The 25712-nt window shown below is 47.0% G+C and overlaps 1 protein-coding gene across 1 annotated transcript in view; it reads left to right on the top strand.

Moving 5' to 3' along the window:
* Nucleotides 1-25712, top strand: part of PAPLN (papilin, proteoglycan like sulfated glycoprotein) — a 51494-nt gene that overhangs the window by 24188 nt on the left and 1594 nt on the right. Inside the window, exons 5-27 of the mRNA XM_054161547.1 lie at nt 1150-1210; nt 1497-1599; nt 3022-3152; nt 3491-3614; nt 4355-4435; nt 5345-5517; nt 5993-6116; nt 7181-7307; nt 11023-11230; nt 12871-13047; nt 13967-14123; nt 14721-14807; nt 15311-15599; nt 15723-15831; nt 16503-16632; nt 17820-18462; nt 19185-19322; nt 20190-20314; nt 20964-21102; nt 22494-22631; nt 23261-23388; nt 23792-23900; nt 25199-25374. Coding sequence (XP_054017522.1) covers nt 1150-1210; nt 1497-1599; nt 3022-3152; nt 3491-3614; nt 4355-4435; nt 5345-5517; nt 5993-6116; nt 7181-7307; nt 11023-11230; nt 12871-13047; nt 13967-14123; nt 14721-14807; nt 15311-15599; nt 15723-15831; nt 16503-16632; nt 17820-18462; nt 19185-19322; nt 20190-20314; nt 20964-21102; nt 22494-22631; nt 23261-23388; nt 23792-23900; nt 25199-25374 — 3677 coding nt within the window. The remainder of the gene's footprint in view (nt 1-1149; nt 1211-1496; nt 1600-3021; nt 3153-3490; nt 3615-4354; nt 4436-5344; nt 5518-5992; nt 6117-7180; nt 7308-11022; nt 11231-12870; nt 13048-13966; nt 14124-14720; nt 14808-15310; nt 15600-15722; nt 15832-16502; nt 16633-17819; nt 18463-19184; nt 19323-20189; nt 20315-20963; nt 21103-22493; nt 22632-23260; nt 23389-23791; nt 23901-25198; nt 25375-25712) is intronic.

Raw genomic sequence — 25712 nt, 5'->3', positions numbered from 1 at the left:
TTGCTTTGGCTCCTTTGGTAGAGCACAGTGGTGGCTGAGATCTGAGGGGGTGCAATCAAGTGATTGGTATGGCAGGAGCTGTTCAGTCAGGTCTAGTGTAGTAAGCTTGAGGGAGAGGGGCAACAATCCAGAGCAGCAGGTTTGTCTACCAAGAGCTGGTGACTGTGCCAAGATTTCCTCAGGCTTATGATTCCCAGGAAAGTAGATTGTTGCAAAAGAAATGGAAGGTTGAAATTGGCTCAAGCAGCATTAACACTTTGCCATCTCATTTGCAGCTGGGTTAAATGCAGTGAGGATGGTGGCTGGGACTGTACCTGTTGGGAATGACAGACCATAGAAAATCTGCTGTGGATAAAAACGAAGAAAGGGGGTGGGGGGTGTGTGTGTGTAGAAATCCAACCTCTTTATGAGAAATGAGAGGGATTTTTTGGTTTGTTTTGGGTTTTGGGGTGTGGATTGGTTTGTTTGTTTAATAAGGCAATCCAGAGATCTGGAACACTACTTCCTGCCACTCAGGATAAAGAAAGGTCTCTTTTGAAGACTGCCCATTATAGTATGCAACTGCCAGAATCCCTGTCTCTCCACTTTAAGAGTGGTGGTATTAAACATTGGCTGCCTTTTCATTTCCATTTCCTTCATAACTGTTATTCTCCATAATTCTTAACTGCAGTAATTTGACTGGAATGAGGGTGTTGCACACTTCACATAGGTGTGTTTGGCTCTTCCTGCTAATGGGCCTGGTGTGCACATAAACAGGATGACAGGTGATGTGCCTATCTATTCTGAATTGGCTACTACCCTCCTGCTGCTCACAAGATGGTTCTGGTATGGACACCTTGACTGTAAGGGGAAGGACTTAAAGTTCTGTTTCCATTGTTTAGTTGAAATATGATCTTGAAGAGCTATGCTGCAGTCATTCATGGTGTGTGTCTCATTCATGCCAGAGTGCAAACCACAGCAGAAAATGACACTAGAAGGTGCCAGCTTGCTTTAGTGCAAACCAAGTGCATTTCAGTTATTTTGTGGTTTCAGGAAACTGAGGTGGATATGCTCAGTGTGAAGGTGATTTGTAGTATCTGCCATGAGATGATTTTGTGTGTGTGTGTATGTGTTCTTCAGAGTGTTTCACATTGTTTGTCTGTCTTTCAGGACAGAAGGTGCTTCCAGTTGTGCTGGGCCAACTCGAAGCTATCAGTCATGCAACATTCAGGTACAGTGCTCTGACTCTGCTCCAGTGTTTGGATTTGATTGTCTGTTGTTCTTTGTCCCCAGTAAAACAGCATCCTTGTTCAAAAGTAATGTCATGATTAGTTTCTCTTTCTCTTGCATCACTAGTGAATGCAGTTCTCCAACACTATCCTTCAAAAACATATTGAATTAATGCCCCTGGTTTTGTACAGGAGCAATAACAAATAAAAAAACCAACATTGTGTTGTACACTTAATTGTCCTCCTTTTTTGTATTTGCCCAATACACACATTTTCTCCTCCAAACAGAGCTGCCCAGAAGGCTCCCGGGACTTCCGAGCAGAGCAGTGTGCAGAGTTTGATGGGACAGAATTCCAAGGAAAGAAATACAAGTGGCTTCCATATTATGGAGGTAATGATAAATGTGTAGGGTGACATTTAATCCCTAACTATCAGCAGTATGTTTTGAAGTGGCTGTAATGCTTTTGGCTGTAATATCCCTGTAGGATACTTCCTTAGTTGGAACTCAGGGATGGGTTGGCATGGAATAAATCTTTTTTGCCAACAGCTAAAGCATAGCTCTCATGTAGACGTTGGATGCATGGACTAGAGACAGCTCCCAGTGCAGCAATACTAAGCTGTCTCTGGTAACAGCCATTCTTTCAGAAACATTGCTCAAGAAAACTGGAACTGGTTGACAGTAGTTCCTAAAATATTAGAAAAGAAGAGGCTCTGCTGTATTTTTCAATATTGGCCAAAGAATGTTATCAGGGTAGAGGAGAAACAAATGCATATAATTGAGTGCTTCAGAAAATATGACATCATTTTCAATTGGCCTATACTTTCTTGAGGAACCAGCTCAGGTGCAGGAACCAGAAGTCCTTGCTCTGAGCTTCGATATGTTATCATTCACACTTGTTTAACAAGAGATTGAACACATCCAAGTGCCGGGTTCTACACATTGGCCACAACAACCCCATGCAGTGCTACAGGCTGGGGTGAGAGCGGCCAGGCAGAGAGAGACCTGGGGGTGCTGGTTGACAGCAGGCTGAATATGAGCCTGCAGTGTGCCCAGGCAGCCAAGAAGGCCAATGGCATCCTGGCCTATATCAGGAACAGCGTGGCCAGCAGGAGCAGGGAGGTCATTCTGCCCCTGTACACTGCACTGGTTAGGCCGCACCTTGAGTACTGTGTCCAGTTCTGGGCCCCTCAGTTTAGGAAGGAGGTTGACTTGCTGGAGTGTGTCCAGAGGAGGGCAACAAAGTTGGTGAGGGGTTTGGAGCACAAGCCCTATGAGAGGCTGAGGGAGCTGGGGTTGCTTAGCCTGGAGAAGAGGAGGCTCAAGGGAGACCTTATTGCTGTCTACAACCTCCCTTCAGGTCGTTGTAGACAGGCTGGGGGTGGTCTCTACTCCCAGGCAACCAGCACCAGAACAAGAGGACACAGTCTCAAGCTGTGCCAGGGGAGGTTTAGGCTGGATGTTAGGAAGAAATCCTTCATAGAGAGAGTGATTGCCCATTAGAATGTGCTGCCCAGGGAGGTGGTGGAGTCACCATCATTGGGGGTGTTTAGGAGGAGACTTGATGGGGTGCTTGGTGCCATGGTTTAGTTGATTAGATGGTGTTGGATGATAGGTTGGACGCAATGATCTTGAAGGTCTCTTCCAACCTGGTTTATTCTATTCTATTCATAACATACCAGGTTGGAAAGGACCTCAAGGATCATCCAGTCCACCCCTCTGTCTCTGTGCCTATGATCTAAAACCAAGCTCATGGTGCATTATCAAGCTATTCACCGTACTATATATAATGTTTGCTTTCTTCTCTCCTACCAGCACCTAATAAGTGTGAGTTAAACTGTATTCCCAATGGAGAAAACTTCTACTACAGGCACAAAGCAGCAGTGGTAGATGGGACTACCTGTGAACCTGGAAAGCGGGACATCTGTGTAGAGGGAGTTTGTCGGGTTAGTCAACTTGTTGCTTCCTTTATTTACCATGGGCCCATCAGTCTTTCTGTTGCTTCCTTTGGTTGTAATTTGCCTTCTGTAATAGCATCAAAAAAGGAAAATAGTTCCATTTCCAAGGTACTGGGAAACATGTGGACAGCATTTATCTGTCTCTGAATGTAAAATAGATGATGACAAATCTGTCCTTTCTCTGACAGCTCCTCCTCTGCCTTATCATGACTTTTCAGACTCCCCTAAATTCAGACTTTCTCATTACATCAGTCCAGCACTTGGCCATCTTTTTCTTTCTTCTGTCATAATGGTTCATTCATATCAGTGCTCCTGTGCTCTGACAGGCTGTTGGCTGTGATAACATGCTAGAATCTGCCAAGAAGGAGGACAAGTGCCTACAGTGTGGAGGAGATGGCAGCACCTGCTACAATGTGAAGGGCACTTTTGATGTGCCCAGCCTTCCCAAAGGTACAGAGATCTAGGTAGTTTGGGCGGGTGAGGAGGAGAGAGTTGAACCTAAAGTCAAGCTGTTGCAAGGCTTGGTGGGCAGACCTGCTCACAAGATTGTTGTTCACTTGAAATATGTGGCGTATGGCCCTTTAGCTGCCTTAGCACTGGAAAATGTATTGATGGCCTTATCCTATGAATCACTTCATTAGTCTCTCTACAGAGTGAAGTACTTGCCATGCTGCTAGTGTCTTTCCCTGCTTGTTCTCCAGAAGGTGCTATAAATGCACCATGTGAACATATCTATATACCTCCTTCATAAGGCTGTTCCCCTGTCCAGTGTCTTGATAGCCCCACCAGGATGAGTGCAAGGCTAGAAGTGAGACTGCATCTTCTGCATTTGGACAATTTTGAGAGGTTTCAAGATAACAACTACACTTGTGGTCAGATCTCTCCAATATGATAACTGTTAAATTTTCAAAGATTTTTAAAATCCAAGAAATGGACTTTGCCCTGCCCACTGCTCTTACTTTTCTGAGCTGTAACTGGAGTGTTTTACATATTGGACTGACCTCTGGATAGTGTAGGGTAAAGCTATTCAGAATGCAGATAAAGTGACAGTAGAAATGCTTCAGGCCACCATCATAAAACCCATCGCAGCTGTTCAGGCACCAATGGAACCATGAGCATCTTTGGCACAGAAGAGTGACTATGTGGCGTGAACACACAGATCTTAAATAACCCCTTTCTCTTTTTTTCAGGTTACAATCAAATCTTCATCATCCCTGTGGGAGCCACAAGCATCCAAATTAAGGAGGTTAAGCCCAGCAGGAACTTCCTGGGTAAGACTGATGTTGGAACCTGTGTTTCAGCCATTTGGATTCTAGCCATTGTGTTTAAGATGTGGTTTTCAGGTATTCTGGTCTTGGGGATGTTTACCCTGAGGGCTTGATACGGCAGAGGGAAAAACTCTTTGAAAATCAGAATCTGTATATTGAGTATCCTTGAAGTGAGAGTGATGCTCACCTTTGGACTTCAGGTTTATCTGTTTTCTCTCCTGTGGTGATCTTGCTGTTGACTGGGGAATAAAAACCCCCAAAGTACATTCAGACTTCCTGCATGAAACCTACAAGGAATCTAGGTGATACAGCAAAATTTGGTTATGAGTTCTGATGTTTGCTTGCTGAATGTAAACCCTAATTACTCCTGTCATCCAGCTTTCTGGGCAAGGCAGAGGAAATTGCAGTGGAGAAAGGAAATACTCTTTTGTTTTCTGACTCTTCCATCAGAAGTCACTTCCATCAGTGACTAAGAGTGAGGAATGCAGAGATAGGGTGTAATTTGCTGAAGGTGTTTGGCTGTGCAGCAAAACGTGCTTGGTCTGCAGCAAAGCTGTCAAGAACCACTCTCTGGATGTGAAACAGCTTCTGGCAAGAGAGCTGTGTATGAGGGGACAGCACTGTTGGAGGATGATGGCCACCTTTACTTGCGACACAGTGTTGAGAGGAAACTGGAGCATCCCTGTAGAGTTCTTATGGTCCTCTTTGGTAGATGTTGCTTTATTAGATGTCCACACTTAAATGCTGCAGTACTGCTGTAAAGGAGCTGGAGCTCAAAGGCAGAGCTTAGAGCTCTGTGGATTACCAGTACCCTGAAAGCCTGGAGGGGGCTCAGTTGTGTGATATCTGGAGGCAATGTCAGGTTATAGATACGTTAATTTACTGCTGTTTCTTCTCTGTGGGTTTGTGCAGCTGTCAAGAACGTGCGAGGGGATTATTACCTGAATGGGCACTGGACAATCGACTTCAGCCGAGCGCTGCAGGTAGCTAGCACAGTTATGCACTATGACCGTGGCTCAGAGGGTGACCTGGCCCCAGAGCTCCTCCGTGCCCGGGGTCCCACCACAGAACCCCTTGTTATTGAGGTAAGTAGCTATGCTCATCCCCCACTGATAATCCTGCCCACTTGCTTTCCATAGCAGCCCCCACTTTGTGCAGTGGGAGTGCATTGGTGGGGACCACGTGGGAAAGACGGGAATCTGTAGGCCCCCAAGCTAGACCAAGGTGGTCTTCTTGTAGAAATAGTGCTATTTTCTACTCTGTTACCCAGAAAGAAGCAGGGTAAGCCTCTGTGTTGGCTGGTCTGGTCTGGTCTATTCTATCCTATTCTAATTATTCCCTTGGGCTCTGACTTCAAGGGAGAGTCAATATCAAATGATGTTGAGGGACAGGCTCTGGGGCATGGCTTGCAGGGCAGGAAGGGGTAGTTACTGCTACAAGAGCAGCTGGATTTTCTGATGCTGAGAGGGATTAATGCACCTTTCTCTGAAAAATAATGTTCCCTAGAAGTAAAGGAGAAAATACAGTTGCTGACCCTGACCTTCTCCCATGCTTTCACAGCTCATCAGCCAGGAGCCAAACCCAGGGGTACAGTATGAATACTACCTGCCTGTGCAGGGTCAGGCCTCAGGTTACAGCTGGAGCTATGGCTCCTGGAGTGAGTGCAGCTCTGAGTGTGGAGGAGGTAAGAGAACGTGACCTGGTCCTTGGAGGCTGGTGCAGGGGGTTGTATCCACACCCTGAGGACTGTGTGCTGCCCTTTTTGGCTGCTTCGCAGCAGTATCCTGCTGAAAGTCAGCACTGGTATCTGCAGCAGGTAGCTAAGGGTTTGGCAAGGGAGGGCTCTCACATGCAGTTATGACAGACTGTGCCTCATACCTTGTCCTGTCTGATTTTCCATGCCCTGGTCTTCAGACTTGTTCATATTTAGCTTTTGGTTTCTTTTGCTTCAGTTCTTTATGTACTTTTCAGACCTTTTCAACCACTTTGAGAGGTCCTCTCCAAACTGACCTGGCCTATATAACTGAATTATATAATTCCAGTCTAACATAGCCTGGAAGATTTCCTCTTTTCAGGAAGGCTGTCAGATCTCCTGGGCTATCACATCATATTCAGTTTCCAGAATCTTCCCTGAGCAAAGTTAAGGATTTTAAGCTAAAAATACCCCCACCAAACCATAAAAAGTACAATTAAACAAAACTCTTCTCCAGCTGACTAGTATATAGAGTTGCCATCTGCCTCTTCTGTTCTGTACTTATGGCCATTTTGATGGCTTTTGCCAGGTTGTGGTTGTAGGTGCTGATACTGTCTTTGCCTGGCTACTCTATCCTGCAGGAAGAGTTGTAAGTTTTCTTCTCTGTATCCTGTCTTCACAAGACTAGCCTCCTAACATGAGGCCCCAGCTCTGCTGCTGCGTACTGCACACATCATGCAGGGTTCCTTGATGAACAGTATATGGACATAGCACTCCCTGTGAGTCTCAGCTCATAAAATAAGAGGAAAATGCCCCTCAGCTATACACAGCTAGTCTGGGTGTTTGCCCCTCCGGTGGACTCCAATACTGTGGGAAGTCAGCATTCATACACAGAGTGACAGACCAAGAGCTGCACCCACCTCTTTTCTGGGTTGGTTGGGATGGGTGTGGATTCTGCACTACTGTAGAAGCATGTTTTGCCACCACCAGTGCATGGCAAACCTACTCCTGGGTGGCTTGTGCTGACCAAGGTACTGTCTTGCCTTTCCTTTTAGGTTTCCAGTCCCGTTTGGTGTTTTGTACCATAGACAATGAAGTTTATCCAGACTACATGTGCAGGAGCAAACCGCGACCGCACAATAACCGGACGTGTGGCCATCAGACTTGTCCCCAGACTAAACGGTAAGATTTCCTTTCTTCAGAGCTCTTCCTGAGGTGCTTTTGGAAGCAAGAACAAAAAATGGCCCTCTCACTTCTCCTGCTCTCTACCATGGTTCTCTCCAAGGAAGTTTTTGCTTCTTAGAGAAACTTCAAAGGATGTTGTCCCACAACTGCAGATTCATCAGAAAGCTCAGCTCTAACAGACAGCTTCACTTTTTGTCCATCAACTTCTACAGATGCTACTCCAAAAGCCCATTTGTAACCTTTAGGGTCTTTGAAACGCCCTTCTCTCAGAAAATCAGTTCCCAAAATACAAGGTGCATCAGGTCCAGTCACAACTGTATGCTTCCTCCACTGTTTACCAGTTAAACTTCTATCAACCTCCACCTTGGCTAACTCTTGAGATCTACCAGTGCCTCCCAGAATAGTTATAGGCTCTGATCCCTGATAATTTGACGGCATTATGGTGCACTGAGCTCCTGTGTCAACCAAGGCCCTGTACTTCTGAAATTTTGAAGTGCCAGGCCACTGGATGTACACATCCCAATAGATTCTGTTATCTCTATTATCTCTCTCCTAGTCTGAAACAGACTGACTGAGATTCAAACTGAGCTAAAACTAAAATTTAAAGTTGCATTCTACCAATGAAATTTGTTTAGAATATCTTTGTTTTCCTTATTACACCAAAACATTCAGCCAGAGTGTTCCAGTAACTTTCCCTTTCTTAAAGGCATAGCCTAAAACTGTCACAGAGGGTGATGGTAACGCTGTGATGAGCGTGTCTGTGTACACACGGAAAGGGTTTAAATACATCCTATGTTTGTTTTATAGACCAATTGACTGTGGAGGGTAGTCTTCTACCCTGTGTAGGACATAAGAAATGCATTCTCTTTTTTATTTGTTTGGGTTTTTTTTCTCTTTTGAACTGGAGCCTGCAAAAACAGACTGGGAGGTCAGAGCTGGTGTCATTTTATGTCATTTCTGCATTCCTTGCTCTTAGAAAGGGATGAACACTGGAATCCTTTCAAACCTCCTTACCCAGACATTTCCACTTTGTCCCTTGGCTGGCACAGTCTTACAGTTGGCTTCACTTGGCTCTTACATGGGCATTCAGAGCTGTAACCAGAGCTTTAACTGTGTATCTTGCTGTATCTAGTGGGTGCAGTAGAGTCAAGTCCTGTTGTGGGTGAGATGACACTTGGAAACCTGGGAGCATTTCCAAATACACAGTAGCCTGCAGCTACTCATTTTAAGTTCTTTAAATCCTTTGTTCTGTGTGAAGGACTTCTTACATCTATCTGCCGCAAGCCTGGCGCCACAGTGGAGCACGGAGCTCTCGGATGAAAAGGTAACAAGCCAAAGGAGGTTACACAAAGCACAAGAAGGTGGCTGCTCTCTTCTGTTCTCTACCCAGTTGCCCACTGTGGTTGCTTTCCTTTTTGGCACTGGTGATAGCAATAGGTGGTGCTTTGCTTTCGATTCTTGCCGATAAAAATGATGGTGGAGGGTGCTGGCTGGCAGCTTTGCATTGGTGGTTGCTTGTGCTCCTGGTACACTCGATTCTTCTGGGACTGAGAAGCGGATGGTTTCTTCATAGCTTCTGGCTGCTTATCTTGATAACTCTGTAAGCAGAGTAAAGACATGTTCTGGAAGATATTTGGTTTATCAAGATAAATGAAAGAATAGGAAGGAAGAGAAAGTATGGTGGATTGAATGATGGAAACACTGGCTAGGATGCCAGTGTGCTGTAGCAACCCCTTCAGAGTTTCTTGAAAGCTCTTCGGTGTTTGGCATGGGTCCTGCAGGAGGCAGAAAATTCTCTAGAAACTGATGAGTATAAGGATGTGCCAGATACAATGCCTACAATGTACGCTGAGGTATGGGTAGTAAAAAAGATCAGAAGCAAATCAGTTGTCTCCCAGCAAGCTCCTAATAGCTTGGGACTTCCAGTTCTTTACCCTCTGATGAGAGTCCCAGCCTTATGGTTGACTTTGTCTTGCAGAGGAAATGAAACAGTTGTCAGAGGAGATGTCTTGTCTTGCAATTGAAGGAGACTGTAAATGAGTCCATCCAGTCAGGAGGCAGGATACAGGTTCAGGAGGGGAGTATCCCTTCTGGAGGTTCTGAAAAACCTTGATCAATGAATTTGTTTTGAATGCAGCAACCACATCATTCGAAGTTGCTTCTATTTGCTCCCTTTGCAAAGGGAGCATTTTATTTTATAGCAAAGGCCGTTCAGTTTTGGGCTGATGTTTACATCTTTAGCAATAAAGCTGTGTGTCCTAAGGAGATGTATGTGGCTGAGCCTGCCATGCAGTTTCTGATAGAGTGTGAATGAGAACTGACTGGCTGAAACTGAGTTTGAAAATGGTGAGGGCAGACCAGGGAAGCAGCTGCAAGGCTAGGGGAGAAAACAGCCTTCATTCTCTGGCTGGGACTTACCTGACTGCATGAGGAGGTAGAAGCCCAGAAGCAGATCACCATGAAGCTCCCCCTCCACCAGCAGTGCATTTTGCCTGCATGGCATGCCGGAACTGGGACTGAAACGTCATGTTGTTCTTGAAGCCAGGCTATGTAAGCTGTGCTCCCAGCTATCTGGGCAGCTCTGAGACACAGGAGCAGTAAGGGCAGGAATGTGAGCATGCAAACAATCAGATTTGTGGACATTTCCTGTTCTGTTAGTAAGGGTGTACCGTTCCTGCAACAGCTTCAGCAACCTAACACAGGACAAAATCTATGTCATGTTTTTGCGGCTTTTGTGTGTGTGCTGCTGTTACAGAATTTGGCCAATGGGAAGAATAAAGAAGCTTTCTACTGGCTATCAGTGAAAGTTCATCAACACTTCTGAGAGTGTCTAGCATAGTGTAGTGGTGTGATGGTTTAATCCACCCGCATCCACATAAAGCACAGCTAAACTCAGCCGGAGAAGCAAATGGAAAGCTGTGTCTTACAAGCAATAATGAAATGCAATGAATACATACAAAATATACAGCATTTACAATATTATACAAGCATTTACAGGAAATAACACAAACACAGATCCTCCCAAGGAGAATAAGAAAGAAAAGGATATTAAGGGGAAAATCAGTAGCTCAAAGCAGTTGTTAAGAAAGTTGGTTATTCTTATCAGTTTGCAGTTCAGGGTTGACATGCAGGCAGTCTGGCCAAGAACGAAAGTCAGAACAGACTGAAGCTGAAGTGAGTGAAAGAATGTTAGTGATATTTGCTATGGTACATCTCACATCTGACCAATGAAATAAGTTTAGGATTAATCTTTGTTTTCCTTTTTACACCTAAACATTCAGCTAGAGAGTTCAGCAGCTGTCCTTTTCTTATAGGCACAGCCCAACCTGTTACACACAGTCTGCAGGTAGAGTGAGGTCTTGGCTTTGTTTTACTGTTTCCAATAATGGCTGGAGGGTAATGAGTGGTTAGGCTGCTGTGGGTTGCTTCTCTTTCACCTGATATGGATTGGTTTCTTTCTTATTTATGTATCTGTATGTTTGTTTTAAAATTTATTTTCCCTTGAACATCATCATCTTTGATGTTCTCTTCCTGATATAACATTTTTGCAGACATCAGGAGACCAAAAGCCGTGGAGATGAATGTTTCCTCTATAGAAGAGCAGGGGATTTGTCTCTGGAGTGGGACTCATTCTCTGCATTGACAACTAAGCTGGCAATGCTTGGTCAAATGGGAACTCACCTCTGAGTTTGCTTCATTCTGTGACCTGCAGGTGGAAAACGGGGGAGTGGGGACCCTGCTCAGCTACCTGTGGTGGGGGCACCCAGACTCGCTCTGTTTACTGTGTGGCATTTGATGGCCAGAGCTCCCAGGCGGTGGTGGATAACGCTGAGTGCATGGCCTTCGCACAGCAGCCTCGCAGCAGCCAGCCCTGCAACATGAGACAGTGTGCCACCTGGAGCACAGGGCCCTGGTCAGAGGTGAGTTTATGTGCAGAAGGTAACTAACTGCCTCTTGGCACCCACTGAAAGAGGATTTGTCAAAGTCTGGGGATGAAGAGGCAGACTCCATTTCTGGGACTGTAAAAGGTCTATGTCCATGGATAGATGGTGTGCAGAGGTGTAGGACTTGTCCCTACATTCCTCCAAAGCAAGCTCTCCAGCTAGCTAGCTAGCAGCTGTGCCCTTCTACAAACACATCCCTGTTCCTCAAACCTTAGCCTGCCTCTGCACCTCTGCTTCTCTCATCACATGTTCTTTCTTCTCTGGTCTGCCAGTGCTTTCTCCACTCCTGTATTTTTATGAGATCCACCAGACCTGCCACTGGCTGAGTTTCTTACTCAGGCCTGGTGAAGACAGAGGGTAGGCATGAGAGTTGCTGTCCATCACCTGATGATGTGCAGTAACACTGCCTCCTCTGTGAAAGCAGAGCTGATGGCTCCTGCCTGAGCTGTTTATTTTCAAGCATATTTTCTCAGCATTACTAGCCTTGGACAGCAGTGTGACAATCACAACAGTCAGTGAGCAGCATACCCTTGAAACACTGACCTGCTGTTTGCTGTGTGACAGTGCAGGGCTTCTCTGAACACAGCTGCGTGGTACATTTTTGATGCCTGGAGGCATCTTTATCTCCAGGACTGGAAATCATTCAAACTGTGCTCAGTGCTTTCAGCCAGGCATTTAGAAGGCATCTTACATGCTAAAGGCTCAGAAATTAAAGGTAGTGTCTAGTCAGTCTCCTTTGAAAAAAGGACATGCATGCTTGCAGAATTTGACTCATTATGATCATGTCGTGGTACTTTGAGTGGTGCAGCAGCATAAAATGCAACTTTGAGACACGCTAACCAAGACCATAAATTCCTTTTCTTCTTGTGGGGTGTGAATACCAAGATGATGACATGGTTGTGAAGTAAGAATGATATTTGGGGAAAGCACCAACTGACATGTGCTTACATTTTCACGAGTGATTCACTCTCTGGTTCTCAAAAGTGACTGCATTTTGTGTACTCTGAGATAAAAGTCACTCTAGCAAAGGAGTTGCTGAAACTCAGCTGAGAAGATCACCTGAAGCAATTCAGACTGTCTCTAAGGTAATGCTTATCATAAAAGACCTTGATAATTCATGGATAAGTAGGCTGGAATCCAGGAAACACCACTGTGAATATAGGAAGGCATCAAAAATGTCACAAAGCTATACACTAGTTATAAAAGTTGTCACCATTCCACACTAAAAACCATGCAGCACGGTCTTCAGGCAGAAGACAGGAACAATGCAAGAACCTAATGTTTTTATTTTCCCTTGAGTTCTTTACCTTGAGCCGATTTTAATCAGGAGTAAATAGCAGGAGGTTCCAGGTATTTCCTGTCATTTGTTGTTCTTAATGTAGCCTGCAGTACTAAGCCAAAATGATCCAGTGAGCTCCCGATCTCCCAAACCATACCCACCATACTTTATTGTCTCTTCTGCAGCACAAAGAGCTACTCCCATCCCAGAAGATAATGGTGTTTAGTTGGTTTAGGCCATCTCAAAGTGGTGCCCTGCCCTAATGCTAAGGAGCACATCATAGAAATGCAAGTGGAAACCAGGTGCTTCTTTGTATTTTTTGGACTCCTTTCTGCAGTGCTCAGCCAGCTGTGGAGAAGGGGTCCAGACCCGAACTGTTACCTGCAGAACTCAACAGGGCTCTCAGGCTCAGGACTTCGCTTGCCTAATGGAGCCAAAGCCGTTGGCCACCCAGCCCTGCCTTAAGGAGAACTGCATCCAGGAAATTGGCTGGCATGTTGGAGACTGGGGCCTGGTGAGCATCACACTTTCACAGGTTGGAAGTACCTGATTATGTTGCTGTGGTCCTTGCAAACACACTTTGCCCTGTGCAGTCTGCACATTGGCTGAGTCTGAGAATATCTGCTGCTTCATTACCAGTCCCTTGGCTCACAGTTGTGTTGTAACTGGCGCTAGTAATGCTCCAGTTAATTTGCTGCCTGCTTTATGTGCAGCTGCTCCAAAAATAAATCTGAGGTGGGGATTATAGTTTCAGTGACAGTGGCAAAATGCAGCCAATAAGCTGAAGCAATCCACCCTTGCTGCTGCTTCCCAATTCTTTGCATACCTTAATCTGATCTTTCTTGGTCCCTGTCTTTCCGATATTCAGAGGCAGACTAGAGGCCTTTTGATAAGTGTGATAAATGGTCTCCCAGGTTTTGTAGATCTTGCATGAGCAGGTGGGTTACACAGGTGACCTCATTCCCTCCCCTGAGCTGCTTCTCATTGCTCTGTCTTCATCTACATCTTTCAGCCAGATTAACTCCGCTTAATGGCTTACAAGAAAGCCATCGGTTTGCTTCCCCATTGTATGCTCTTGAGTGCATAGTTCAAAACTGATCTCACAGGTGGTGGATCCCCAAAGTATTGAGATGTCTTCAGGTCAGGCTGGAATAGTTTGTTCCAGCTCTCTGCCACACCACAGCAGACAATTGGGATGTCACAGGCTCAGAGCCTAATGCTTCAGGGCTGGGTGCAACGTTTGGTGAAAAGGTTTAAAGTATGGGTTTCAAATTGTTGAGATTAATCCAGCTGTAATATTGTTTGCTTTCACTTGGTGGAAGAAGCTGTGCTCAGCCTGCAGCTAATCATGCAGCTGTTCCACACTTGTGGTCTGTGAGGCTTCTGCAATCAGCCTCTGCTGCCTGCTCACTTGCCTTGTCTCTGTGCCCAAGTGTTCGAAGAGCTGCAGCTCAGGCATCCGGACACGCCAGGTCATCTGCGCTGATGGTGACTCCAAGTTCTACAGCCCTGAGATGTGCAAAGCCATCCAGCCACAGAAACCAGCCACCCTGGGTAGCTGCAACACGCAGCCCTGCTACCTGCCACAGCGTGAGTGGTATTGCTGCACGGCTAGCTTTTCCCAAGGCACTTCTGGTTAGGAGCAGAAATTCCCGGTTCTGCACCAGCTTACATCCCCAGCTTCTTGCCTGCCTACCTCTCTCCATCCCCCACATTTGTTTTGTGCACATCAGAACCCCACTACCTGAGCTGTTTGAAGTGTATGTAATAGGCCTGGGAACAGCACTGCTGTGTCCCTGCTTTGAATTCAGTATTCTTTGATTGCTCTCTCCCTGTGTGTGCTGCAGGCTGACCCCAGAACTCCCAGTCAAAAGGATGGAAACCTGGGCACGCTCAGAAGCCAAAAATTTACAGCCAGTTCTCATCCCTCTGTAGACCAGTGCTATAAAGGACTCACAACTGCTCTGAAGATCTTGCTTGCTAGATCTTCATGCCAGAGCTGAAATGCTGACTTTCTCACTGTTCTGACAATCCATCTGAATCCAACTGCTGCTCAGCAGCTGTGCCAGGAGAAGAAACATGATTTCATCAACTTTCAGTCTCCTGTTGACTCCCAGGTGCATTTGCAATTATTAGAGCATGGGACTGGACTCACTGCACTCATTTTGCTTCTGTCTCTCTTTGCAGAGGTCCCCAGTATGCAGGACACTATGGGATATGATGTCACTCGCCAGTCCTCGCTTACACGTTACAACCCAAACAGCCCTGCCACAGGTTTGAAAGAATTTTGGTAGTTTGGGGTTTTGATGGTGGTGAACTTTAAATAGGTTATGGTAGGCTGCAGGTTTCTCCTTTTCTTAATTTCTGTCATTCTTTTCATGGGCTTCTAGAAATTCATGGAGCCAGGGACAAACTGTGGATTTTTTTTACACTAATAGTGAGCAGTGTTTAAATCTGTCCATGCAGAAGGCTTTGTATAATTGGAGATCCCGGGTTCTGGCAACATGAATGAAATGCTGTGTGAGAGAAATGCTGCCCAAAATAGATCATAGGAAGATGAAAGGATAATGTGAGGGGGCCACAGTAATGCGGCAGCTGGTTTCTCATAGGAGAGCAGAAGGGATGTTCAGGGCAATGAGCAAATGGGCCAGAAGACTCACATTTCCTGATGCAGAAAAGCCTGCCCTGTAGCCTTGGGCAGGTGGAAGAGAGCAGAGATGAGGAAAATTACCAGATTTTGGTGCTCACCTGCATGCTTTAATGAGCTCTCTCCCCAGATTCTGGTGATGAAAGGACACTCCCTGAGAGCCCCATGATCCTTAGTACCTCTGGGAACCACCACATCCCATCCAACAAGGACGATGGCATCAACTTGTTGCCTGTTCGTCGGGACTCCCAGTCCTACTCATTGGGATCTCACCGGCTCAGCTACTCTGAGGGTCCCTCTGCAGGGACTGGCTCTCAGCACTGTCGTCGGAGCCCACATGGCTGCTGTCCAGATGGACGCACTCCAGCTTTGGGCCCTCTAGGGAGAGGTTGCCCCTTCAGCACCTGCCACCAAAACAGGTAGCTTGAAGTAGATGGGCCTGAGCAGGGAAGCATTGCATTTCCTGCAGGCTTTCTGAAATGTACAGCCTGTGCCTGTTGAGCCAGGCAGGTCAGGTATTGCTGCAGCCCTTCTGCCTGTAGGTATGGGTGCTGTCCTGATGGAGTATCAGCTGCCCAGGGCCCAAACAACATGGGATGCCCACAATATGGTCAAGTGAGCAGAAATCAGCCCACTACAGCCTCTCCAATGGTAAGTACAAAAGCTCTTTGCATTTTAGGAGTCCATCAGTTTGGCCCTAGTGACTTGCATTGTGGATTTCTGTTGTGCTTCAGCTCTGTCAGTAACACTGGAGAACCAATATTCTAGGCATGGCATCAATGCCTTTGGTCCACTTTGCTCATGATCAGTATGGGGCATCCACCTGTGATTTTCTGTGAACAGGGTACAGAATAGGTGGTTGAGAGACATCTGAGAAGCAGAAGACCATCCTGTGTAAAACTGATCAAATAATCTTGAGTAATCAAGTTTCTGTCAGTCAGAATCTTGCTGTCCAATTTCTAGGAGAAAAAGAAATGGGGAAAACATGGGCATTATCAACTGTGCAGATTAATTGTGGACAAAGTAGTCAGGGATGTAATTCCTCTCATAGTTTGGGATGCTTGGTGGGACCAGCTGAGAAAAATGGCCTGCTCCTGCACTGGTTAGGTCTGTCCTGCAGAGCAGCTCAGCCCTGGCTCCGTGACTGACAGCCAAGTTTCCCATCCCTTACCAGCATGAAAGCCTCTAGGAGGCAAACAAACAAACAGTGGTTCCTCTAACAGCTGTCCTTCTGCAGACAACAGCTTGAACACAGTGCCTTGCATGTGCTACTGTCCTCATATCTGCATGATAACTTTTGGCTTTCAATTTCTGTCTCTAAGGCAAGCCAAGCCTTGTCCCAGCAGCACCCCTCAGGCGAGTGCCGCAGTTCCATGTACGGCTGCTGTTTTGACAATGTCGCTTCAGCTTCAGGTCCTCAAGGGGAAGGATGTCTCAATAGGCCCAGCTACCGTAAGTGATGCTTTGGCTTCTTGGTTTAGCAATGTAGGAGGAGTATCAGGAAGTGTATGGAAGCTTCCTGTGTAGAGGCTCTGCTCTGTGAAATGTAGTCAATTATCTCTTTGGAAAGAAAATCCTGCCTGGTGGCTGGGGCAGGAGAAGCGTGGAGGGGATATAGAAGAGCAGCAAGATGGTTCAGGTTTACCAGCTACCACAGAAATTCTTGTCCTCTGCTGACAGTTGGAGAGAAGAGCATTTATTAGTCTGTAGGACTTCTGGGCAGCTATTTGCCTCTGAGAAGACACTCTGATGCAGCCTGGAGTACTCCAAACTAGTTAGGAGAAGTAGGACCTCTCTGTTGAGTTGGCACTATGCTCAACCTTCACATGGCCCATGGACAGGGATGGAATGAAAGCTACAGCTAAGGATGGAGGTGTTGCACAGGGCTGCATGGATGCTTAGGCAGTAGAGTTTGGTCTTGTGCCCACTGGACTGTGGGGACACCAGAGCTGCTGGGAAAAGCATCCCTGCTCCTTTAGTTCCTTCCTGCCTGCATTCTCTGCAGGCACGTTGCTGCTCCATTGCCTTGCCTTTTTGCTGCAGCACAGAGACTGCTAGTGGCCAGCCCTATAGAACTGCCCTAGGGAAAGCTCTCTGGATCCTCTCTGCTCAACTACAGCTTGGCAAGGGACCCCTACAAAGATCCCTGCTCTCCATCAGAGCCCTGTACCCAGCATTTGTCAGCATGTGGCTGTGATACCTGTGACATGGAGCACATTAGGTTGTGCTCCTGTTTATGTTGATGTGTGCAGGAATGTTCTGTAATGCATGAGGCTTCACAACTGGGTCTAATCCACTTGCTTTGTGGGCTGAAAATGTGCAAATGGCAGCCACATGACCCTTGCAAGAAAGGAAGCCTCAGAGCTGCACAATTCCCTGAGAAAGGCTGTAAAGAATCTGTCTAGTATCTAGATTCAGAAATATCTCTGAGTTTGGTTCTTCTTCCATCAGTGGTAAAATCGGGGCAGAGAGAAATGTTAGCAGCTGCTCAATTTCAAAACAGAGCTGAATAACTCAATACCTTCCCACCTTCCCTCTTCCCAGAAGGCCCATCAAATCGTGTAGGTAAGTGACGTAAAGCATGCAGACTTGTGTGCTTCATGAGCCTCACATCTCCCTCTGCTTCCTCTCTTTGGTAGCATACCCTCTCATGTGCCTGCTACCCAGTGCCCATGGCTCCTGTGCAAACTGGACCACTCGCTGGTACTTCGTGCCTGTTGTTGGCAAGTGCAACCTGTTTTGGTACGGCGGCTGTCACGGCAATAAAAACAGCTTTGTCTCGGAGGAGGAGTGCATGAGATCCTGCCACAGATCTGGGGGGGTCAGTTCTCTGGAGCACCAGCCACCTTCTGGTGTGGGAGCCCTGCAACACCTGCAGACTGGCTCCCACTCTCATACATGGGATGCACCGGGACAGCAGCCACCGCTGAGAGAGTCTGAGAGTCACAGACAAGAAGGAAGAACCTATGGGGCCTCATATCCCACACAAGACAGCCACAGACAGGACAGCTGGAGAAGTGAAATGCTGCCAGGGTCTTTGTCAAGGACTGGTGCACTGGAGAGGCCTCGGTGGGGCACCCAGCAAAGCCAATCAGACAACCTGAGCCAGCCGCACTCATGGGAAACAGCCCGGCCTGGGCCCTCAGAAAGACAGAGCAGCAGAGGCCAGCAGGTGCTGCCCAGTGAAGGCAAGCAGAGGCAAACACCTTTGATAGCAGATGTTTCCATGACAGAGGGACACCAAGCATCTGCAGGCTCTTTCCCAGTGCGGGCTCTGCACAGGTGATGGTTTTATTTGATTTTTTTTCTTCCTGTTCTGCCAGCTCATCATGAAGCATTAGTGCAGCTTCCTCTGGAGTGACAGTATTGCCCCAGTTGGGAGCAGCTAACTGGGAATGCCATGCAATGGACTGGCCATGCAGCCCTTTACGTGAGGTTATTCAGGTGCTGGAGTTTTCTCCTGTATCTTTCCTTCCACTGTCCCTGCTCCCTACAGCACTGGAAGGTACAGTGCATGGAAAGAACGCAGGATGCTGGGATCCTTGTCTGGGAGGCATTCCTACACTGTAAATGAGAATCCATAGAGGTGGTTTTCTTGTTCTGGCCAACAAATTTATCTGACTCTCTTGGCTTCAAAGTCTTTATCTCAGATGCAGAGTTTGAGTCAGGATCCAGATGTGTCCCCCCCAAAAAAATCAGGAGTTTGTAGAGCTAGATCTAAATGTCTGCACTGGAGCTGTGTCTGCTGAGCTGAACCTAGTTCCTTCCAAAGGGAGGAGTGTAGAACTCTCTCTTCCTGGAGATGCTGTAACATTCAGACTGTCCAGAGCAGCCTTTGCCATGTAGGAGACTGATCCCCACATGTTGATTGGTGTGTCTGGTAAGAGCTGAATGGGAAACCAGTCCTGCATTGCCCTGTGGTTGTGTCTCATCCAGAGCCTCATTAGAGGACTCAGAGCAAGGGAGGGTAGCAGACGTGCAAAAGAAATCACTTTCTCTTTCAGAGCCATCCTGGAGGAAGCCAAACCCTCTCTTGTAACAGCAGCTGTGGGACAAAACATCCAGCTGGTTTGCAAGACAGGCTTGTCCCCCTTCTCCAGAGTGGAGTGGATGAAGGATGGCCGACCGGTCTCCTCTGACAGGTGAGCTCAGCTTCCTCCATTGTAGAGCAGATGGGCTCCTTGCTGGGCAGAGTGCTGAATATTTGCCCACATTCTTTGTAATCTTGCTGTTGCCATTCTTAAAAACAGCAACAACAAAACAGAATGAAGAAATAAACACAGCCATGTAAGAGCATGAACTCTCCACCTGATCTGTGTGCAGCAGAAACATACAGTCTGCAGCAATATTGAGGCACTGGCTAGTGTTATGGGACAGAACAGGTGCTGTCCCACAAAAAGGCACTGGTGGAAGCTGACATATAGGATAGGGATACAGAAAAATGTTGTCTCTGTTGGATTCATCTTGGGGTAACACTAAGGCAGTAGTCCAGGGTGACACTCGTAGCCAAATAACTCAGTGCTTCTGGCTAGAAGTTTCTGGCACTTCCATCTGAGATATATAAAAAGCCCACAGCAAAACACCCATTTTAAAGCATGTCTTTTTGCCTGGGAAACCAGCTTTCAGCAAGAGTTTGGAGCCAGACAGTTGTGTTCTATTATGAAAATCACAGTTCAGAAAAGCCCAGTTATGCTTTTCTGTTAGATGACTGCTGGGGCTCAGGCTCCTGCCTGGGAGGCCACTTTGCTTCCTCATGGGAGAGGGTTCTTGAAAGCAGTTCCCTGTTTCCCATCTCAGTTTCCTCTCTGTTCCTGACCTCCTTTCTGCTGCAGTTATTTCCCCTGCCTGTGACCCCTCTGTGGTCAGCAGGGTTTTGTTTTTTTCCTAAGCTGGGGAGGGCACGATGTGGTGGTGGTCGTTTATGTAACATCAGCAGGACAGGCTGCTCTGCATTGGCCACTTGCTGTCCACAGCAAGGCAGAGGCAGCTAATCCTTGCTCCTGTTGCAGGCACACCTACCAGTCTGACAGCTCCTTAGTGATCAGCCATGTCAAGCTGGAGGATGCTGGGACTTACTCGTGCCACATTTCTGATGGGAGGACCGAGAGACGACAGATCCGGTTGCAGATCATAGGTGACTTATCTTCCACTTAAGGTAGTTCAAGGCTCATTTTTAACTGCTATTGACAACAGGAGCTGTAAAGCCAGCTGCAGGAACAAACTTTTCATCAGCTGCCTCCTGATCCCAGAAAGCAGACTCTGGAAGTGGGAGTTTCTGCAATTTTCTGGGCTCTCCATCTCGCGCTGTAACGTGACCAGTCTGCCATAGCTGTTTGTGCTGGTGCATTTGTGTTTTGTCCCAAGAGATCCTGCTGGGTAACAAACAATTCCCTGTTCTCAAAAACGTGCCTTATTTACAAAACAAAAAAATATGAAAGACTAGCCTCAAAAGATGGGCCAGCAAGGCACCCTGTAGCCTTCAATCTCTGAAGGGTGCTTTGTCACAGCAATGGCACGTGGGGCAGAAGGCATTGTGGCCTAGGGGATGCTGCAACATGTTCTCTGACAGAGGAGAGAAAGGAGTCTGAAATTGCTTGCCTGCAGGTCTGTGACTCTCATTAGCAGACGGCGCAGGCTCACTGCACTAGTCAGCCAGAAAACAGATGGCTGAAGGGCTCTTTGGCTCCAGTTCAGCAAGCTCTCCCAAGCTCACAGAAACCCTACGCAAGAGGTCACAGTGAGAAGTGTCCTTTTATTCACATATGGCATTTTATTTTGAATAGAGTACCAGAGCACTGTTCTGGCAGAGGGTGAGAGAGGTCAGGTCCTTCACAAGGGAAGCCAGCAGCATCGAGAGCTATCCAGAGGCAGGAAGGTTGCACAGGCAGCCACTTCCTCTGCGCATCAGCAACTCACCTACAGGTAAGTTCACGTACAGCAACAGTTTGTCCACCATGCCCAGCTGATGAACCATATGGCATCTCTTCATGTAGAAAAGCTGAAGGTTGGAAAGGTCTTGGGTCAGCTGTTCTGGGGCACAGTTGGGAAGCAAACAGTACTGAACTGCTGACAACAGGAATGAGAGAAGATTCCAGTTACAAGCTGTCTTCTGCCCTCCCCGAGGGTCTCCTGAAAGAAGCATATTCTGACCAAAGATGCACAGGGAGGCTGACAGTAAAGGAGATAGGTTCAAGTGAAAGTAGAAATACCAGGGACAGCAGCATCCCTACTTTTTCAAGTTAGTGTGGGCAAAGAGAACAGGAACTGCTTAACTATATATATACACACACACACACACACACACATATAGATCCAAAAAAGCTCAAATTACATTAGCTCCCACCCATTTATTTTTAAATATTTTGTGACCAAACCAGTTTGTCTCAAAGCTCTCTCCTCATGTACTGGGTGGCATGTTTTGTAGCCTTTTGGCATATTTCTTTGGCTCTTCTGGGCTCCACAGAAATAAAAAGGGCAAAAAAATATTTTTGCCCCAAATGCAGCATGTTAGGGGCTCTAGATTAGATGATCCTTCCCTCCTTTTGGGTTTACCACCTATAATCCCAGCCAATTCACTGAACTCCCCAGCAGCCTCCTTAGCTTCTTCTGCCTAAAAGCAGAAAGAATTGATTCAATGAATTAAAAGCATTGAATTAAGGCTCTTTGGTTTTGCCTTTTGAGATGAAGAATTCAGGTCAGAGAATGGGGGCGGGGAAGACGATGTCTTATCTGACTCTGAGAATATCCTGGTTAAGCTCCCTTCTAAAATGGTGTTTAGCTGCAGTTATGACAGAGCAAAGAGCAGGAAGGGATGGGTGTTGAGAGCCTAACCTAAACCTCCCTGCTGCACGAAGTGGATGGCCAGCTGCTGGGCCTTGTGTGCAGTCAGGTGATTGCAATGGGCTCTTCACACCCCCAAAAAATACCTGCTCATTTTTGTGTGCCTGATAAGCACTTTGTGGGCAACTTGCTTATACAAGGCCTTTGTACCATTTGCTGTGCCCTCATTTTGCTAACACTTCCTAGGCTGTTAACCAGAGAGATGCTATAAGGAACAGTGGTGCTCTCTCTAAAGGGTTAAGCTGTCTGGCAGGAGTGCAGCACCAAGCTGTGCTGAACTGGAGCAGGATTTGAGTGGTGTGTGTGAATACTGGTAATGACAGAGCTCTGAAGAGAGTGCAGAGACCACCCTTTCCCATTGGAGGCAAAAAAAAAATTGCTATGAAATTGTGATGGAAAAAATGCCTTATGCTGAAGGTCAGGTGCTGGGTGAGGAAGATTCTGCATCTTTGGTGTGCTTGTGGACTTTGCAGGTTGAGAATGGATAAGAGTGAGCCCTCAGTAGTGGAGGCCAGCATTGGGGAGAGAGTCAGACTGCCCTGCACAGTGGAAGCGTCGCCAGCTCTCACCATTGAGTGGCAGAAAGATGGGCAGCCCCTCTCGTCTCCCAGGTGAGCTTCCAGGCCATTCCACCATACCCACAGGCAGGTTCATGTGGAGGAGGACCTCCTCCTGGCCTTGCCTTGCCTATTTCCTTCCCGAGAGAATGATCTGCTGTCCATGTAGCTCAGGCCTGTCCTTTGTGGTATAGGCAACTTCCTCCATGAAAGCCAGACCATCCTGCTTGACTGTCCAAGTTTCACTTGTAGATCAGTCTGAACATTGAACTCTTGAGTGAACAGTTGAGCCAAAGCTGAAATTTGTTAATCTGTGAGATGAACAAAAAGCAAACACATACCAAGCAAATTTGCCAAAACTCAGCTTGTCTGTGAGCCAGGGCAGAAGCTCACAGCAAAGACAGAGATCAAGGTGCCTGAAATGAACTGGTGCTTTTCTCCTGCAGCTCCCCTCACCATCCACTCCCCCAAACCTGCTCTAGTAGAGAGATTTTCCGACGTCTGCAGCATTACTGGTGGAACTAGAGGACCTGGGGTTGCATTACCTGTTGAACTGAGCTGCAGCTAAACCTTTGTTCATTGTTACTGCAAAGTTGTGCATGAGGCTCATCTTCAGCTCTGCTGGCTGGAGACACATCCTGACCCCAGCACAGGCTGAGGAGCTTTCTGGTTTTGCTCCCCAGACACCGGCAGCAGTCGGATGGGGCGCTGGTGATCAGCCGTGTCAGCTCGGAAGATGTTGGCTTCTTCACCTGCATCGCCTCAAACGGACGTGACCGGGACCAGCGCCACATCCTGTTCCGACCTCTAGGTACTGGGTGGGTGGAGACACATCTGCTTTGTCAGTACACACATGCCTGTGTGCACACAGGAGAGGAGACAGGGAGGGCTGGGCAGTGTGGGTTTCTTGTCTGGCCATACCTCTTGGCAGCTTGAGGACAGGGAGTTGTTTTAGTCAAAGGTAATCTGGGTGCGCATGTAGTAGATTGTGGTGCTCCAGGCAGCTGGGAGGAGGGACTAACAGCACAGCAAGTGGGACTGTCAGGGCCTTGTCTGGGACACTGGTATGGAATGGTATAGGAGCAAGACAAACCAAGGAGATGGCCTAGGGACTCATAGCTCATCATAGCATATATCAGACTTTTCCCATGAGGGAGTACCAGGGGCAGCAAGCCATTGTCTTCCTGCTGGTGTTGATTTCCCTTCTATTCTAGGAGAGCTGAGGATCACTGGTCTTCTGCCAAGCGTTACAGTACCTGAGGGGGGAACTGCTCAGCTTCCCTGTACAGTGACTGGCAGCAATGTTAATATAAGGTGGTCAAGGTGAGCAAAAATGAGACAGAGCTTCCCTTTCCTTGTCTTCCCAAACTTCATTGCTTACCCTCAAAATAATAATGCAGGATCCCTGTCAGGTAAAGGAGAGGTCCACAGTTATCAGCCCTAACTATAGCAACACTCACCTTTTGCTAAACAATGTGACTGGTACCCCACAATCCTGGACAAGATCCCTGTGACTTGGGGGGGTTACCCTCTTCACATTCCAAATGAGGAGAAAAGCAGCCATCAAGGTAAGATTTCATGGCGTTCCAAAGGGCTCCAAACTGGAAAGCTATTGACATTACAATAGCAAAAACTAAAGTCAGTAGTTAGAGGAGGACTGTAGTTGGTCTTTTTAATCTCTGCACAAACACAGCAAACGTTTCAGTCCCTATAATAACAGCAACTATTCTCCCAGCTTCCCGCTGCAATAGTTGCTCACTCTACTGTCCGTGGGAGCAAAGGAGATTTTAAAGTGTTTTAAGAAAAGTAAAGGAGAAGCTGTTAATGGTTTCTCAATTTGTGAAAGTGTTTGGTGGGGTTTCTCCCTGTTTGAAAATAATCAGCTCTGTTCCAGAGCCCTCTTGTGAAAGATCCAGAGGGATGGATTGGTAATTGTTTAAATCCCTCTGCTCCAAGGGGTAGGACTGAAATGGGCCCTCTCACAAAGAGAGCTCTTCTTCCATAGCAGTGATATTTGAGCTAACAAAATGATGCAAGTTTCAGAGTCTGAAAGAAACCCTTTTCAGTGAAACACATTTCATTCCCTTGATAATTTGTAATTCAGGCAGTGTTCCTGCTGGACACAGAATATTCCAGAACAGACACAATCTTGCTGGTGTTTGAAACATTTAAAAAACAACAAAACAACACACCCAGATTTTTCAGGGAGAGGAAAGAGGCCTCATTGCTCACTACCCCCGATGGTCCTCGAGCAGTACATGCTGCAGCTGATGCCAGGCAAACAAGTTCTGCCAGACCACAACCTGGAGAGAGGGAAAGACACCCTGGGTTTTCTCTTAGTTGCTCAAACCTCAAAAATGTGTAACAGCAGAAAGGGCAATGTCTGTACACAGCACACACAGCTGGCTACCTCCTACACAGACAGTGGGCAACAGATGCCGACTGGCTCAGACCCATGTTAATTGTCGAGCCAGGCTGTAGTGAAATAAGATTTCTTCTTTCTTCCTGCTGAATTGGTGGAAACTCACCCCTTTCACAGAGCATTAGTTCCCAAAGAGCACAGAGAGATACTTTAGTTCCCCTTGGGTGGGAACAGTGATACAGAATGTTTTTCACCACAGGAATGGAGTCCCCATGTGGGCAGATGGCCACCACATCCACCTGTCCCAGGATGGAAGCCTGATCATAAGCAATGTTCAAGAGGCTGACGAGGGCTCCTACACATGTAATGCCTACAGCAGCAGCAGCTCTGTCAGTGCCAGCACAGAGGTGAAGGTGCTGAGGAGCAGGCCTAGCAGTGAGTACAACCTGGTCACCCTGTTTCTCCTGTGCCCATTGCTCGTGCCTGTCTACCACCTGCCTTGGTCTTTGGGAAGCAGTAGCAGCCTCTAGGCTGTGCTACTCAAGAAGCGCTGCTTTCCCTGAGCAGAAAAGCAGGAATGGAAATATCCCTTCACTCATTGTAGGAGAAGGCATTGGGAGGCTAATTTGTAGGCACTGGGAGCCTAATTAACTTCCTTAGGCCAAAATGCTATAGTTGGTTGATATAATAGTTGCAGGATTTGTGTTTGGAGTCTGGACACCATCCAGCTGGCTTTGTACAGGGTAGAGAGGTCTCTCCTCAGGAGATCAGAC

The sequence above is a fragment of the Dryobates pubescens genome, chromosome 5 (assembly GCF_014839835.1).
Source record: "Dryobates pubescens isolate bDryPub1 chromosome 5, bDryPub1.pri, whole genome shotgun sequence".
In the NCBI taxonomy this organism is placed as follows: Eukaryota; Metazoa; Chordata; class Aves; order Piciformes; family Picidae; genus Dryobates; species Dryobates pubescens.
Note: the sequence above shows the minus strand (reverse complement) of the source record. Positions and strands in the feature narration are given on the sequence as shown.